The 15,949-nt window shown below is 40.0% G+C and overlaps 1 protein-coding gene across 1 annotated transcript; it reads left to right on the top strand.

Moving 5' to 3' along the window:
* The first annotated feature begins 3,221 nt into the window (after positions 1-3,221).
* On the top strand, positions 3,222-14,943 carry LOC121577057 (troponin T, cardiac muscle-like). The gene is made up of 12 exons (XM_041890783.2): positions 3,222-3,307; positions 4,376-4,415; positions 4,519-4,529; positions 5,822-5,843; positions 6,159-6,216; positions 6,451-6,567; positions 8,326-8,403; positions 8,511-8,624; positions 8,809-8,921; positions 9,126-9,216; positions 12,755-12,792; positions 14,778-14,943. The coding sequence occupies exons 2-12, from the start codon at positions 4,393-4,395 to the stop codon at positions 14,815-14,817; spliced, it is 705 nt and encodes a 234-aa protein (XP_041746717.2). The 5' UTR covers positions 3,222-3,307; positions 4,376-4,392; the 3' UTR covers positions 14,818-14,943.
* Positions 14,944-15,949: the final 1,006 nt, after the last annotated feature.

Here is a 15,949-nt window from a genome sequence, read left to right as displayed (position 1 = left end):
GAGCGAGAGAGGGAGAGGAGGAGGCTTGGCTTGAAGTGCTGGGCATCTTGTTATGACATGCATTATCTGAATTAGACCCACAGAATTATACCTACGGAGGAGGGGCTTCTATGAAGGAACTTTGAATGTCTTTGAACTTCCGAGAGTTGGCTTAACGTTGGACCAGAGCTAGTTAGCTAGCTAACAAGCTTGTGTGTGCACGGCACCAGTATTAAAATGAAAACACGTCTTACCTTTTTGTTTTTAATAAATCCAATGTGAATCGTGATAACTATAGTATCCTTAACTAGCAATGAAAAAGTTAATCCATTCTTCTCTAGTAAAAAATCTCTCTCCCTAATTTCTGAATCACGCTTGTAACATCAGTAGGCTACAGTAGCCTATGCTTCAGAGGCGGAGGGGCAGGTAGCCTACACATGCACACACACTGGCAAAGATTTCCAGTTGGCAGGCAGACACTGGAATAAGTTTCTGAGTGACAGAGTGTGGGCTTTGCATAGGTGCTTTGTTGTGTTTTTTTGTGGGACTGGAAAAAATTCCCCAGAACGTAAAATAACGTTATTAACCAGTTCCCATGCTTTTAAAATAATGGTTCTGTTCCAGAACAGTATACTGTAGATCACTTTAATTCCCGGTTCTGATTCTGTTCATCGAAAAATGTCATTATTTTCCGTTTTTTGGTTCTGTTCCCTGAACCGGTTCCAACCCCTCCAGCCTTTGCACAATCCCTTGTACGTCCTCATAGAATTTATGCTGTGAAAATGAAATTTCATCAACCACGTTTTTGTAGGAAATAATTTATATTAGTGTAATGAAAAATATTGTATCCCCACCCTTTTGGGCTCAACTTAATTTATTTGATAAACAAAAGAAATTCAAAGAATAGATAAGAAACCTTAAAAAATATTTTCAAAGTTGTTTAAAAGTTATCCAAAACATCATGCGTCTTCTGAAGAGATACAGTAAGAATTGAATAAGGTATCTGTCCAAATAGCCATACTGAACTGAATTTTGTTGTATTTTTATTTCTTCTAATTTTTCAAGAAAAGCTTCCAGTTGCATAAGGTTGACATTAGCTGGCAGTCTGATCATATACACGTACTACCTATATGTCAGGATAGATAGATAGATGTTGTCACACTCATCGCTTCAATATCTTTGCTCACAGTGTAATGGTGATGTGATGGTGTCATCGTAGTGCATATTCACATTATTCAGTCATACAGTATGTATGGGGTATTGTAGTTTTTTGTTATGAATTAGCAGTATACACTATCACAGCTTTTTTGAGATGTGTTCACATTTTGTATTCCATTTGTGGAAATTTTCAAAATGAGTATTATTGCATCACAGCTGTTTTTTCCTCCCAAATATACTTTTCGTTGACTGATACTTTGGTGTTGTTTTTCTCCCGCTTAGCTGGATCTGGGCTGATGAGCCTCTACATACTTGACATATTTAATGTTTACGGATGTCCATATTCGGACTGCCACATAGTCATAAGGAGGCTGTCCTAATATGGACACCGTATACATGTATATTGAAAGGCTCTGCTCTCCAGGTGACATAAACCATGAACTACAACTTACTTCCCAATAAGCACTGGTTGCTAAACTAACCCCCTCAAAATCATTGGAGAAATAATGCCCAGGACTGTAGCAAGATTATCAGAGGGTTAATCACTCCTTGGTTGGGCTTAAAGGTCTCAATGTATAATAAGGCTATTGGAATTAAGGACTATCCAGGAAAGGTGTGACTAAAGTGAACAATCATCCAAAGAGACAGGAGTCATATCATATTGTTCCATGAAGATTTTCACTACTAAACCAAAGGGACTAGGCTTTAGACCAAAGTTTTAAACAATGAGGAGGCATAGATGCAGTATAGAGTTCAATGGAACATAGTCTGTGGGGGATAGAAGAAGGATGCCGGATTGGCGCACATTCAACAAATCTGATCTAACAAAGTGGATATTCGTCAAATCTGTCATGATATATGTATTGTAACAGGCCCACAACGTGGTTACTAAAGTCCGATTTTGATATATTTGTCTGTTTTCGCAGCATAACATTTAGAAGTTGTCCCTTTTCAGGTTTAGAAGAAGTGACTGCTAAACGCTAACTCCCATTCGTATAAGCTGGTAGCATAGCTAGCATAGAGAAATCGGTGGTGGTAATCAAAGTCGGTTTTAACTGTAATGCAGTTGATTGATGACGATGACATTAACATGTATTGGGGTTGACGTCAATACAAGCATTATACTCTGATTTTTACCTCAACATAGTGTGAAATACACATATAAACAACAGCCTAAATGTAGGGAGATTTTGCTGGGGGCAATAAGGAGATTCCGGATCTTTCCCCCATGGCATCTTTCCCCCATGCGTTTCCATGGCATTTCCATTGTTTTGGTCGAGTTCTATTGACCTCGTTACTGCATCTATCATTTCAAAACCAAGTATGTAAAACATTCTGGGGATTCTTAAGAATGTCCTCTTTCTTTTGTCTCCACATTTTCTAATAATCCATTGTATTTTATTTTTATAGGATTCTTTGCATCATTTTGAAACACCATGGGAAATATTCCCACAGAGTAAAATTAGCTGAGATTTGCATCGTATTGCAAGTTGAGGGGAAAAGTAAAACCCATCTGTCTATATACAGTTTACTTTATTGATTTATACCAAAATACAATACTGTACTAGGCCTCTAATTAAAATACAGTACTTTAGTCACTGAGTTTCACTTTGGCATTCTGAGTATGAGGTGGTATCGATCTCTGTGAATGGTCCTTTTTGTTTGAAACTTGAGGTAATGGAGAATATTGTAAGTAAAGTAAGTCCTAATGTCTATTGTAATGGACTGACTTGTTCGAAGGTTTTGTTTCAAGGTTTTCATTGTCCCTGCTACAGCAATAAAATGTAAAAAGCTAAGAATGTGTCATAATTTTGTTTGTGATGTTGTGTTTTTTTTCAAAAGCTTGTGAATGTTTTAATGGATGAATGACATTCTCAACAGGCAAATGGTGGACAAAAGCTATAAGAGATCTTCAACGTTTTTCATGGAAAGGAATGTGGTCAATGAAACCCTGTGTGTCTGTCCGTACACGTATGCGTGTGCCTGCCTTCAGATATAATGCCATTATCTAAGGTTCTAACAATATCTGAACAACCATAGGGCAATGCAATCACATGAGTAGGAAGGGCCACACTACGTAGCCTTGATGGCTAAACAAACCTGTTTGGATTCTGAACCCCAAGGAATTGCAGCCTCTGTATCTGTCTCTCCCTCTCTGCCTTGGGCTCAGGTAAGGGCTATTACTTCATACTGACATATCTTAACATCCAGACATACCTTTACACTGCCTTGGAATTCATCATAAATCAATGTGACACAGCTAGAGTAGATATACATTTTGATGGTTCTTAGCTTGACCATTTGGTCTCTAGGATTGAGGGGAGGCAGTGGGGGAGAGGATAGCCCTCATACATTTCAGTAACACTTTATTTGAAGGGTACCTACATAAGGAGTTCATAACAAATTCATAATGGCATGCTTATGTACTGCTTGTGAATGATTTATGTATGGGTTATGAATGTTATATGCGTCATATAAAGTCGTCCTGCAGGTACTTTTTAAATAAAGCATTACCCACGTTTCTAAAGCCACTGACAGGGCTCTGGCAGGCAGTTAGACATCACCATAGGATAGGCATGACATGAGGTACAATTTCGTGAGTGGTGAAGGGTCTTGGACTCCCCACCTGTCCTGAAGTACGTAACTGACAGCCCTGTTAGTGCCTAAAGCAGACAGTGTACCTGGCTGCAATCCCAGTTTAGACTCAGTATAAGGTTTATTTCCTTTTCTACTGGTCAGAAGAGATCATGACCTGTAGACCCCTTGTATCTATAGAAGGGAGTATGGATGAGCGCAATGTTGTGTGGATCAAGCCCTCATTAAATACAATTTAGTTATATAGATAGTGCTCTTCTAAGAGGAGCTAAGTAATTGATCAGACTGACAATGTCCTCTGAGCAAGTAAACAAGCCAGAGCAAATACATCAGATGTCGAGAGGAAGATTGAGTGCTGTGATAATGGGAGGTGATAATAGTAGCCTATACTATAATAGTTTGTTATTCCATGTGTTTGAATCTGGTATGGGTTACTCTCAGGGGTGGAATTTAAGGATTTTAGGCACTGGCCAGCCGGGCTAGTAGACCAACATCTGTGCAACGCAATATTTGAAAAGACAAAATGTCACTAGCCGGCAGCCTAGTTTGGCACATTTTCTACTAGCCAGGTCTGAAAAGTACATCCCTGGTTACTCTTCTAGCCATATTAGGTACTCAAGTAAAGGTGTATTTTGTATTTTAGGGTTCAAATAAAACAAAATGTCAGACACAGAAGAAGTGCAGTGAGTATCATAAGTTTTATTTATTTATTATTAAAACGTTTTTTTCTGCTATATCAAACTAATGAAATGTGTATTTTGTTTTCATGCCACTTCTTTTGTGTAGGGAGGAAGAAGGTAAGATTTATTTTGGCTTTGTCTGAAAGTCTGTTGATAAATTGAGGTTTTCCTCAAATTATTGTAATGAATAGTACAAAAAATGTTTTTGGGAAAGACTGACTGCTGGTGTATACACTGAGTGTAGAAAACATTAAGGACACATGCTTTTTCCATGACATAGACTGACCAGGCAAAAGCTATGACCCCCTCATTGATGTCACTTATTAAATCCACTTCAATCAGTGTAGATGAAGGGGAGGAGACTTGAAGTTAAATAAGGATTTTTAAGGCTTGAGACAATTGAGACATGGATTGTGTATGTGTGCTATTCAGAGGGTGGGGTGCTGCAACTCAATATTAGGAAGGTGTTTATAATGTTTTCTACACTCAGTGTATGTTGCCCTTATCATTACTTAAATTGCATTGTATTGGGTCATTCCACGAGCTGTTCGATTTTCCGGGGGAAATGCGCTGCAGCTGCCCAACTCTGCCCAAATACTCTTTCTAAACATGAATACGCCTTGCTTGCGATAGGGTTTTGGAAATATTTGGAACTTAACCTTCATATTACACGTACTGTTTCATTTTCCGATGGAAATGCGCCGATGCTGCCCAAATGCTCTTTCTAAACGTTAATACGCCTTGCTTGCGATAGGGTTTTGGAAATATTTGGAACTTAACCTTCATATCCGCAATAAATTATTTTAAAAATACAAAAGATACACTTACTGTACACAGTTTAGCTTAGTTGCACCCGGCTGTGTTTTGAGTAACACCTGATTCCAGGCGGAAATGTAGAATAGTATGGTCCAATGGAAATGCAAGCGTAAGGTGAGAGGATGTGTTGTAGCCTACTTCGGCTGGAGGGTGTGAGAAAATACAGCCATGTGCAACTTTGCTAAACTGAGTACAGGAAGTGTATCTTTAGTATCTGAAAGATTCTTTCTCGCTGATATGAAAGTTATGTTCCAGAGGTTTCCAAAACTGTATAGCATGCGAGGATTATTAACGTTTTCTAAATGTTAAAACAGAGGGTTGTGATTGCAGTTCACATGGAGCCAGCTGTGGTCCATACCTTCAACAAAGAACTCTAGGGCTGGGTATGCCCCCTTGGCTTCTTGAGGGCTAGTGTATATGCAAATGAAACTCTATATAATGTATATTTTATTACATAATTATACTTTTATGACCACGTCCAGTAAAACTAAAGGACTATTCTATCCCAGTTAACATGAAATCATTCTAATAATACTTATAACCTTTTGTATGATATCATCAGGCTAAGAGAGTCACATTTTTTTTTATTACAGATGGATCCAAGCCCAAACCAAAGTAAGTTTTAATATACCACAAAATCATGAGTTTCAATTTGACATAGTATGACTTACTTGATTAAACTCTTAAGACATTGGCTCCTGTAAGGAGCATAGGCTGTTGAAGAATGTCCTCCATCTCACTCTGTTCGTGGCAAGTTTTTCCAGGTCACATCAGTTGAAGTAATTTCTACCTGGACATCTCCGTTTCTGTGTTACCCTCTCTTTCTTTTCCCCTGACAGATGACAGATTATATGTGTTTAAGGATCACATTTGAAGTTTACTGAAATGTGCAAATTGAGATTATATTCCATACATTTTTTATTTCCATAGGTTCATGCAAAACCTCTCTGCACCAAAGATGGCTGATGGTGACAAAGTGGATTTTGATGTGAGTTGAACCATCCAACACACACACACCATGGTAAGAAAACTCACCATTTGTGACAGATTTGCTCTTGCCTCCAGCTGTCATCTGTTATAGTAAGCAAATGAGAGGTACCGAAAGTCAATAAAAAGACAGAAGCCTATAAGAATAAAGTATATCTAGTGAAATGGTGTATTATATAATGTCTTACCAAAGCAATTCTTATTACGAATTCTGATTCTTCTTCCTGGTGGTCAGGACATCCACAGGAAACGTCAGGAGAAGGACCTGTCTGAGCTCCAGTCTCTGATTGAGTCTCACTTCATCCAGAGGAAGAAGGAGGAAGAGGAGCTCATCTCCCTCGTCAACAGGATTGTGAGTCTGCCATTTTAGAATGTGACTGTGCTTTCCATATAAATAAAATGAAATAATAATAACATTTATATTTATATAGTGCATTCACTGTTCCCAAAAAACATTGCAACTAACAAAAAAACACCTACAGTGGGGAGAACAAGTATTTGATACACTGCCGATTTTGCAGGTTTTCCTACTTACAAAGCATGTAGAGGTCTGTAATTTTTATCATAGGTACACTTCAACTGTGAGAGACGGAATCTAAAACAAAAATCCAGAAAATCACATTGTATGATTTTTAAGTAATTAATTTGCATTTTATTGCATGACATAAGTATTTGATACATCAGAAAAGCAGAACTTAAATATTTGGTACAGAAACCTTTGTTTGCAATTACAGAGATCATACATTTCCTGTAGGTCTTGACCAGGTTTGCACACACTGCAGCAGGGATTTTGGCCCACTCCTCCATACAGACCTTCTCCAGCTCCTTCAGGTTTCGGGGCTGTCGCTGGGCAGTACGGACTTTCAGCTCCCTCCAAAGACGTTCTATTGGGTTCAGGTCTGGAGACTGGCTAGGCCACTCCAGGACCTTGAGATGCTTCTTACGGAGTCACTCCTTAGTTGCCCTGGCTGTGTGTTTTCGGGTCGTTGTCATGCTGGAAGACCCAGCCACAACCCATATTCAATGCTTTTACTGAGGGAAGGAGGTTGTTGGCCAAGATCTCGCGATACATGGCCCCATCCATCCTCCCCTCAATACGGTGCAGTCGTCCTGTCCCCTTTGCAGAAAAGCATCCCCAAAGAATGATGTTTCCACCTCCATGCTTCACGGTTGGGATGGTGTTCTTGGGGTTGTACTCATCCTTCTTCTTCCTCCAAACACAGCGAGTGGAGTTTAGACCAAAAAGCTCTATTTTTGTCTCATCAGACCACATGACCTTCTCCCATTCCTCCTCTGGATCATCCAGATGGTCATTGGCAAACTTCAGACGGGCCTGGACATGCGCTGGCTTGAGCAGGGGGACCTTGCGTGCGCTGCAGGATTTTAATCCATGACGGCGTAGTGTGTTACTAATGGTTTTCTTTGAGACTGTGGTCCCAGCTCTCTTCAGGTCATTGACCAGGTCCTGCCGTGTAGTTCTGGGCTGAACCCTCACCTTCCTCATGATCATTGATGCCCCACAAGGTGAGATCTTGCATGGAGCCCCAGACTGAGGTTGATTGACCGTCATCTTGAACTTCTTCCATTTTCTAATAATTGCGCCAACAGTTGTTGCCTTCTCACCAAGCTGCTTGCCTATTGTCCTGTAGCCCATCCCAGCCTTGTGCAGGTCTACAATTTTATCCCTGATGTCCTTACACAGCTCTCTGGTCTTGGCCATTGTGGAGAGGTTGGAGTCTGTTTGATTGAGTGTGTGGACATGTGTCTTTTATACAGGTAACGAGTTCAAACAGGTGCAGTTAATACAGGTAATGAGTGGAGAACAGGAGGGCTTCTTAAAGAAAAACTAACAGGTCTGTGAGAGACGGAATTCTTACTGGTTGGTAGGTGATCAAATACTTATGTCATGCAATAAAATGCAAATTAATTACTTAAAAATCATACAATGTGATTTTCTGGATTTTTGTTTTAGATTCCGTCTCTCACAGTTGAAGTGTACCTATGATAAAAATTACAGACATCTACATGCTTTGTAAGTAGGAAAACCTGCAAAATCGGCAGTGTATCAAATACTTGTTCTCCCCACTGTAACTACTGTGTGTGTGTGTAGGAGAAACGCCGTGCGGAGAGGGCAGAGCAGCAGAGGGTTCGCGCGGAGAGGGAGAAGGAAAGGCAGGCCAGGGTTGCTGTAAGTTCCTTCTCTCTTCTTTCAAACATTTTAGAGGGGAAATATATTGTGGATGTAGTTTCTTTGAAAGATCTCTTGATCGGTTTTTCTTCCCTAATGCTCTGCAGGAGGAGAAAGAGAGGAAGGAGGCAGAAGAGCAACGTAGGAAGCATGATGATGATGCTAAGAAGAAGAAGGCTCTCACTAACATGACCCACCAGTATGGAGGCATTCAGCAGAAGGTCAGTTTGATATTGTACAAAAACATCTCAAATATACTATGTTTCCTTTAACATAAAGACATGGATAATGGTGTAACAGAGGTATCCAAGTAATGTGGGGCAATGGACATTTCCTCCCCCAAAATTCTCAACATTTTTTAAATTTCTTTGAGAGTAATCGTATTTCTGATCCTTCAATGCCCAGAGTGAAAACCGTAAAGGAGCCAAAAAACAGAACGAGAGGGAGAAGAAGAAGAAGATTCTTGCTGACCGCAGGAAACCTCTCAGCATCGACCATCTGAATGAGGACAAACTCAAGTATGATGCCGTTGTTCATATTTTTAATTTGCCTGCCCTCAGAAAAGCTGACAGTGTTATTATACTGTATATGTCTGATGTTTTCTCAATTTTTGACTGAACATGACTATCTGAATGGTTCGAGTGATGTAGATTCTTCAGTGAGACATCAACGGTTGCTTTAGAGCAAGAAAGCAACTGTTCTGATTGGCTGTTGCCCTACAGGGAGAAGGCCAATGAGATGTGGCAGTGGATGATGGAGCTGGAGGCTGAGAAGTTTGACCTCTGTGAGAAACTTAAGAAACAGAAGTACAATGTAAGTCACCTTTACCTAAAACACACACACACACACACAAAAAAACTCAAGAAAGAGAAGTATGACGTAACTCAGCAAACCGGAAACATTCCCACAACATTATCTAAGATTCCCATTAAGTTCTAGTTAGGGTTTTATCTAACATTAGGATGATAACATTTTTTGTATCTGTTTTAAATTAAATATCCTTTGAATATTCTCCTAACATTCACTAAAATGTTCTGCACAACATCTGTAACAACCACCACAGAACATTCCCCAAAGTTCTCATTAGATTTCCAGGTAAAGTAATAACACAATGTACAAGTAACGTTTTCCCAGCAAACCAAAATTGGTTCTGTGAAAGTTCCCAGAACATTCGTTATGTTGCGGCAAATGTTCTCATAACACAAAAACTGTCCAGTCATGCTGATGATTATACAATGTTTGTATAAAACATTCACCTAATTTTACAAGAACGTTCCCAGAACACATTTGGTCTGTTCTTTAAAGAAATGTGTTAGGAACTTTTAAAGAACATAAAAAATGTGTTCTGGGAACAGTCTGGGGGGAACATTGTGGGGACATCACAAAATATATGTTCCCAAAACACAAAAACTGTCCAGTTGTGTGGATGATTATACAATGTTTCAAAAAACATTAACCTGATGTTGCAGGAACGTTCCCAGAACACATTTTTTTATGTTCTTTAAAAGTTCCTAACACGTCTTTAGGTTGTGGCAACATTGTGGGGATATGACAAGAGACAGGTTCCCAAAACACTAAAACTGTCCAGTTGTGCTGACATTCAGATAATGTTTGTATTAGGGTGCACCAAGCATTTGTTTGATGTTGCAAGAATGTTGACAGAACAGCCTTTGAGTTCTTTAAAGGTTCCCAGAACATTTAATTAGGTTGTGGGATACATTGATACATTACAAGAGATAGGTTTCCAAAACACAAAATATGCTCAGTTGTGATGACATTCATACAATGTTTAAGTTAGGTTGCACAGGACATTCCCTTAATGTTGCAAGAATATTCTTGTGATATTCACAAAGGTTGCACAGAACATTCCCACAATGTTGCACAATGTTCCACAATCTCCAAATACAGTGAGGGAAAAAAGTATTTGATCCCCTGCTGATTTTTGTTGTTTGCCCACTGACAAAGAAATGATCAGTCTATAATTTTAATGGTAGGTTTATTTGAACAGTGAGAGACAGAATAACAACAAACAAATCCAGAAAAAGGCATGTCAAAAATGTTATAAATTGATTTGCATTTTAATGAGGGAAATAAGTATTTGACCCCCTCTCAATAAGAAAGATTTCTGGCTCCCAGGTGTCTTTTATACAGGTAACGAGCTGAGATTAGGAGCACACTCTTAAAGGGAGTGCTCCTAATCTGTTTGTTACCTGTATAAAAGACACCTGTCCACAGAAGCAATCAATCAATCAGATTCCAAACTCTCCACCATGGCCAAGACCAAAGAGCTCTCCAAGGATGTCAGGGACAAGATTGTAGACCTACACAAGGTTGGAATGGGCTACAAGACCATCGCCAAGCAGCTTGGTGAGAAGGTGACAACAGTTGGTGCGATTATTCGCAAATGGAAGAAACACAAAATAACTGTCAATCTCCCTAGGCCTGGGGCTCCATACAAGATCTCACCTTGTGGAGTTGCAATGATCATGAGAACGGTGAGGAAGCAGCCCAGAACTACATGGGAGGATCTTGTCAATGATCTCAAGGCAGCTGGGACCATAGTCACCAAGAAAACAATTGGTAACACACTACGCCTTGAAGGACTGAAATCCTGCAGCGCCCACAAGGTCCCCCTGCTCAAGAAAGCACATATACAGGTCCGTCTGAAGTTTGCCAATGAACATCTGAATGATTCATAGGAGAACTGGGTGAAAGTGTTGGTCAGATGAGACCAAAATCGAGCTCTTTGGCATCAACTCAACTCGCCGTGTTTGGAGGAGGAGGAATGCTGCCTATGATCCCAAGAACACCATCCCCACCATCAAACATGGAGGTGGAAACATTATGCTTTGGGGGTGTTTTTCTGCTAAGGTGACAGGACAACTTCACCGCATCAAAGGGATGATGGACGGGGCCATGTACCGTCAAATCTTGGGTGAGAACCTCCTTCCCTCAGCCAGGGCATTGAAAATGGGTCGTGGATGGGTATTCCAGCATGACAATGACCCAAAACATACAGCCAAGGCAACAAAGGAGTGGCTCAAGAAGAAGCACATTAAGGTCCTGGAGTGGCCTAGCCAGTCTCCAGACCTTAATCCCATAGAAAATCTGTGGAGGGAGCTGAAGGTTCGAGTTGCCAAACGTCAGCCTCGAAACCTCAATGACTTGGAGAAGATCTGCAAAGAGGAGTGGGACAAAATCCCTCCTGAGATGTGTGCAAACCTGGTGGCCAACTACAAGAAACGTCTGACCTCTGTGATTGCCAACAAGGGTTTTGCCACCAAGTACTAAGTCATGTTTTGCAGAGGGGTCAAATACTTATTTCCCTCATTAAAATGCAAATCAATTTATAACATTTTTGACATGTGTTTTTCGGGATTTTTTTGTTGTCATTCTGTCTCTCACTGTTCAAATAAACCTACCATTAAAATTATAGACTGATCATGTCTTTGTCAGTGGGCAAACGTACAAAATCAGCAGGGGATCAAATACTTTTTACCCTCACTGTAAGTCTGTTTTTTATGACGTTCTTAGCATATTTGTTTTATGTAGGTCTAACATAATGTTCCATTGATGTTCACGCAATATACATATTACCTTGTCTTGGAGGTCTTCAGAACATTTCAAGAACATTTAGAAAATGTTATATTTAAGTTTGACCTAATATTACCACAACATTCTCAGCATGCAAATGTGTAGCTCCTTACAGCATAAGAAAGCAAACTTAATATTTTTTACACTTTATATGTTGACAATCTACACATGGGGGTTTAAACCTGCAATGTTTGGTTCCCAAGCCAGGTCTTTTAACCTCTGCACCACAAGGAAAGGTCTCTTACAGCTTATTCTTTCAGTATATAGCCATGGCAGTATGGTCAATCAGGAATTCCATCATTCCTTTTTAGCCTTCTTAGACATAACTAACCCAGGGATATACTGGTAACTGGGTTATTCACCATCACTTCACCCATCCTCTTTATATGCTGCATACTTCTGGGCCATATTTACAAAGTATCCAAGACTGAGTGCTGATCCAGGATCACTTTTGATTTTCAGATCATGAAAAATAAGACAGACCATACCAAGCTTCTCAATGTAGAAATTATCGAAGTAGAAATTTGGACAGTCAATATTTACACAATGTGAGAGGGCCCGGGCAGTGGGTACATCAGAGGTGACCTACAGTACACTGAACAGGTGAACAACAGGTGAATTCTTCTATAGTATCATCAGGTTCCTGGGTTCCTCTCCTCTCCACCTCTCTGATGGAGTCCACTTGTACAGGTTTAAACAGTAAATAAAAGTTGTGTTTAAATGCTTATAGCCAGATTTACAGTATGTGTCCTTACAGATTAACCAGCTTCTCGCTCGGGTCCAGGACCACCAGAGGTAAGTAACACTGAGGTTCAGGATTTTGGAATTCTTTAAAAATATATATATACACAGTACCAGTCAAAAGTTTGGACACACCTACTCATTCCAGGGTTTTTCTTTATTTTTTACTATTTTCTACATTGTAGAATAATAGTGAAGACATCAAAACTATGAAATAACACACATGGAATCATGTAGTAACCAAAAAAAGTGTTAAACAAATCAAAATATATTTTATATTTGAGATTCTTCAAAGTAGCCACCCTTTGCCTTGATGACAGCTTTGCACACTCTTGGCATTATCTCAACCAGCTTCATAGAAAAATAGAAAAAATAAAGAAAAACCATGGAATGAGTAGGTGTGTCCAAACTTTTGACTGGTACTGTATATATATATTTTGTATTTTACCACCTTTTTCAATCTTGTCTCATCACTGCAACTCCCCAACGGGCTCGGGAGGCAAAGGTCGAATCACGAGCCCTCTTAAACATGACCCAACAAACTGAACTTCTTAACACCCGCCCATTTAACCCAGAAGCACCAATGTGTTGGAGGAAACACTGTTCACCTGATGACCGAGGTCAGCCTGCAGGCACCCTGCCCACCACAAGGAGTCGCTAGAGCGCGATGAGCCAAATAAATGGTCACAATGAGGAACATCAGTCCTTTAACAGTGGAACAATCATTTATTTGAACAGGTCATTCACTATCCATCAATCCCCAATTATACAATAACGCAGAAATCGTGGCTGAAACAGAACTGAAAATAATGAAATTTTTAGAGGAACAGAATCAGAACTGGGAAGGAAAGTAATTTATACTGTTCCGGAACATAACCGTTTTTTAAAAGCATGGGAACTGGTTAAAAACATTATTTTATGTTCTGGGATAAACCATTTTTTGCAACAAAGCACCTATGCAAAGCCCTTACTCTGTCACTCAGAAACTTAATCCAGCGTCTGCCTGCCAGCTGAAAATATTTGCAGTGTGTGTGCATGTGTAGGCTACATGCCCCTCCCCCTCTGAAGCATAGGCTACTGATGTTGCATGCATGATTCAGAAATGAGAAGAATGGATTAACTTTTTCATTGCTAGTTAAAGATACTACAGTTATCACGTTTCACATTGCATTTATTAATTACAAAAAGGTAAGACGTGTTTTTATTTTAATTCTGGTGTCGCTCTGCACACGTAAGCTTGTTAGCTAGCCAACGTTTGCTCTGGTCCAACGTTAAACCAACTCTTGGAAGCCGCTCCTCCGTAGGTATAATTCTGTGGGCCTAATTCAGATAATGCACGTCATAGCAAGATGCCCAGCGCTTCAAACCAAGCCTCCCCCTTCTATATTCTCTCTGCCCACCCACAGAATTTTAGTTGCAGCTCACGCCCTACACTTGTCTGTCAAAGCATATAGCTGAACAACTATAGCTTGCCAACCCCTGATAATTTCACCATTCATATCCATTGTTTACGCCGCATATGTGTATGTCTGCACTGTATGTGGCATCTATGCACTATGCATGATAGCTCCTATTCATTTTAAAAGGAGAAAACCTGACAACATGGTGTGGTCTGAAATTGCAGAATAAAACCATTCCCCATTATTATAAAAAACAAAAAACAAGCCTAAATAAATAAAACCCTGTATTTCACCTGATTGATTGCACTGATGGAATGAACTTGACATCTGACTGAAACCATTAAACTCATTCACACAAGTTGTAAGTGGACCACAGATACGGTCCCAAAGTGTGCACTCAAACACTACCCCTCACAGATTCAAAAGGAGTGGACTGGCCATGATTGCACCAATCCAATGATTTTACCTGAATGAGGGAGAGTGAACGAATGCACACTTCTGAGTGACGAGTACAGTAGATAATTAGAATGAACAAAACTGCTGCAATTGAAAGACATCCACCGGCACCAGCTGGTTCACTACCTGCTAAGCCTGGCTGGCTCGAGATGAAGCTTTTTAACCCTTTCCTGCCCCTTTCAGCACCAAAGGTCGTGGCAAGAAGATGGGCCGGGTGAGGTAAAGGAGCAATCACTACAGTCGGAGAAACCACGACGACGCCAGGGATCGGCCAATGATGTGTGTTCATCTGTGTTGTTGTGTCTGGCATAGCGTCTGACTATCACTGTATATCAAAGTATCAAGTCAATAAATGAGTCATTCAACACTGGCATCCCTTTTTGAATATACTGTATAAAGCAGTCACTGCAATTGAAGCTTTGTCACACAATTTAGCTCTGTACTGACATTTAGTTTTAAAGACATGCTCAGGTACTTCGGCGACTAAGAAAGTATTTTTTTAAACCTCCCGCTTTGGGCTGGATGTGTCAATGTGTAGTTCATACAGTCATTCTGCTCATAGATGTCTTACCTCAATTAGCCACGAAATCCCTAGTTTGAAAGCGACTTTCTTAAAGCTGTGCCACACCATTTCCCCCCACGTGGGCCAGCCCTGCAGCAATTAGAGTTCTAGCTGGCAAGAGGCCTGCCCAGCGTTATCCAATGAGGTTGTTGGGTGCCAACGGCTCAGTGGACACAGCAGAGAGAGAGAGAGAGAGAGCAATGATGTGGTGAAATTGTACTAGAGCTGGGACGATAAAGCAAAAATGAACGACTCCGACCATACCGATCACTTATCGCAGGCCTTTTGCTGATATTGTTAATTAAGTAGCCTATACTAGATAAATGTCATGTTTGAAATGAAATAAGTTTACCAATATGGGTGATTGTTAATGGGACAATTAATGGCTGCAACAAACTAGAAGTTTAAAGGATAACAAAAAAAAAAAACTTGTGCACATTGCTATAAACATATCATTCTATTTATCGTTATTGCATCAATTCAGGCAATTTATCACAACATTGACCTTTTTTGTCCATACTGCCCAGCTCTACGTAGTACGCAATTTTTGGGGGACCACTTTTGGCTCATTAGTGCTACTTTCAGAACTACTGGCTAAAAAGTATACAAAAGTACCAGAGAATCTCTTTAACAAGAAATGTAATGTGTCTCTACCAGCTGGTGTTTTACCACACACAGTGTACAGAACATTAGGAACACCTGCTCTGTTCATTACAAAGACTGACCAAATGAAAGCTATGATCCCTTATTGATGTCACTTGTTAAATACACTTCAATTAGTGTGGATGAAGGG

The sequence above is a fragment of the Coregonus clupeaformis genome, chromosome 11, assembly GCF_020615455.1.
Source record: "Coregonus clupeaformis isolate EN_2021a chromosome 11, ASM2061545v1, whole genome shotgun sequence".
Taxonomy (NCBI): Eukaryota; Metazoa; Chordata; class Actinopteri; order Salmoniformes; family Salmonidae; genus Coregonus; species Coregonus clupeaformis.
The sequence above is the reverse complement of the archived record's forward strand: the minus strand, read 5'-3'. Positions and strand labels throughout refer to the sequence as shown.